At 37.4% G+C, this 858-nt stretch overlaps 1 protein-coding gene across 1 annotated transcript in view; it reads left to right on the top strand.

The window, feature by feature from the left end:
• Positions 1–457: 457 nt before the first annotated feature.
• Positions 458–858, top strand: part of LOC128641597 (keratin, type I cytoskeletal 47 kDa-like) — an 11835-nt gene continuing 11434 nt past the window's right edge. Inside the window, exon 1 of the mRNA XM_053694138.1 lies at positions 458–712. Coding sequence (XP_053550113.1) covers positions 494–712 — 219 coding nt within the window. The 5' untranslated portion in view covers positions 458–493. The remainder of the gene's footprint in view (positions 713–858) is intronic.

The following is an 858-nucleotide window of genomic DNA, read 5'->3' as shown; positions in this document are numbered from 1 at the left end:
ATTGACTAGTACAACAGTGGGAGTGTTATTACTGCTATATGACTTGTGCCAAAATATATATTTCCTGAAAAATTCAATTTAAACATCTTTTATTGTATTTTTTTTTTTATACTGTAAAAATATTTTTAACATATTTAAATACATACCCAATTAAAAATCTGTGTGTCCAACGTCCCCCTAACAGTATTTAAGATACAATCAATAGTGATGTAATCATTTGATAACAGTACACACAAGCTTTAGTATTCAGCTAGATAACATCTACCCCTTGCCGGACAAGAATTGCCAGGATAACAAAAAACAGTCACGCACATTAACATGCAAGAATGTTCTTTTGTGTAAACAGGTTGTTATGTGGGTCATCTTTGTTCAGATAAGGTTACACATGCAGACCCCTCCCAGACAATGGCTATAAAAGCAAGGGGCTAGAAACTGAGAGAACCATCCTGTCCTTCACTGATATTTCTCAACTTCAGATTTTGTGGTCATCAACATGAGTTTCTCTAGCCGCAGCTATGTCCAGTCCAGCAGATATGGGGTGGCGCCCAAGGCCTTCAGTGTAACTGGCAGCTCTGAAAGAGTTAGGATGGCATCAGCTAGCCGTAGTTTCTCCAGTGTTGGCGCTGGATACCCTGAAGTGAGTAGCTTCAGCATCAATGGCAAAGAGACCATGCAGAATCTTAACGACCGCCTGGGCAACTACCTGGAACGTGTAAGTATATTTATGTTGTTGTATATTTGGAAGTTTTTGTAAATAATAAAAAATGTCCTGTAATCCTAGATGCATCTGCTATGTGTGTATTGTTTACTAAGATACAATAGCTTTTTTTTCTTTTATAATTTAGAGTCCTAGTGAGA

The sequence above is a fragment of the Bombina bombina genome, chromosome 1 (genome assembly GCF_027579735.1).
Source record: "Bombina bombina isolate aBomBom1 chromosome 1, aBomBom1.pri, whole genome shotgun sequence".
NCBI classification, from domain to species: Eukaryota; Metazoa; Chordata; class Amphibia; order Anura; family Bombinatoridae; genus Bombina; species Bombina bombina.
The sequence above is the reverse complement of the archived record's forward strand: the minus strand, read 5'-3'. Positions and strand labels throughout refer to the sequence as shown.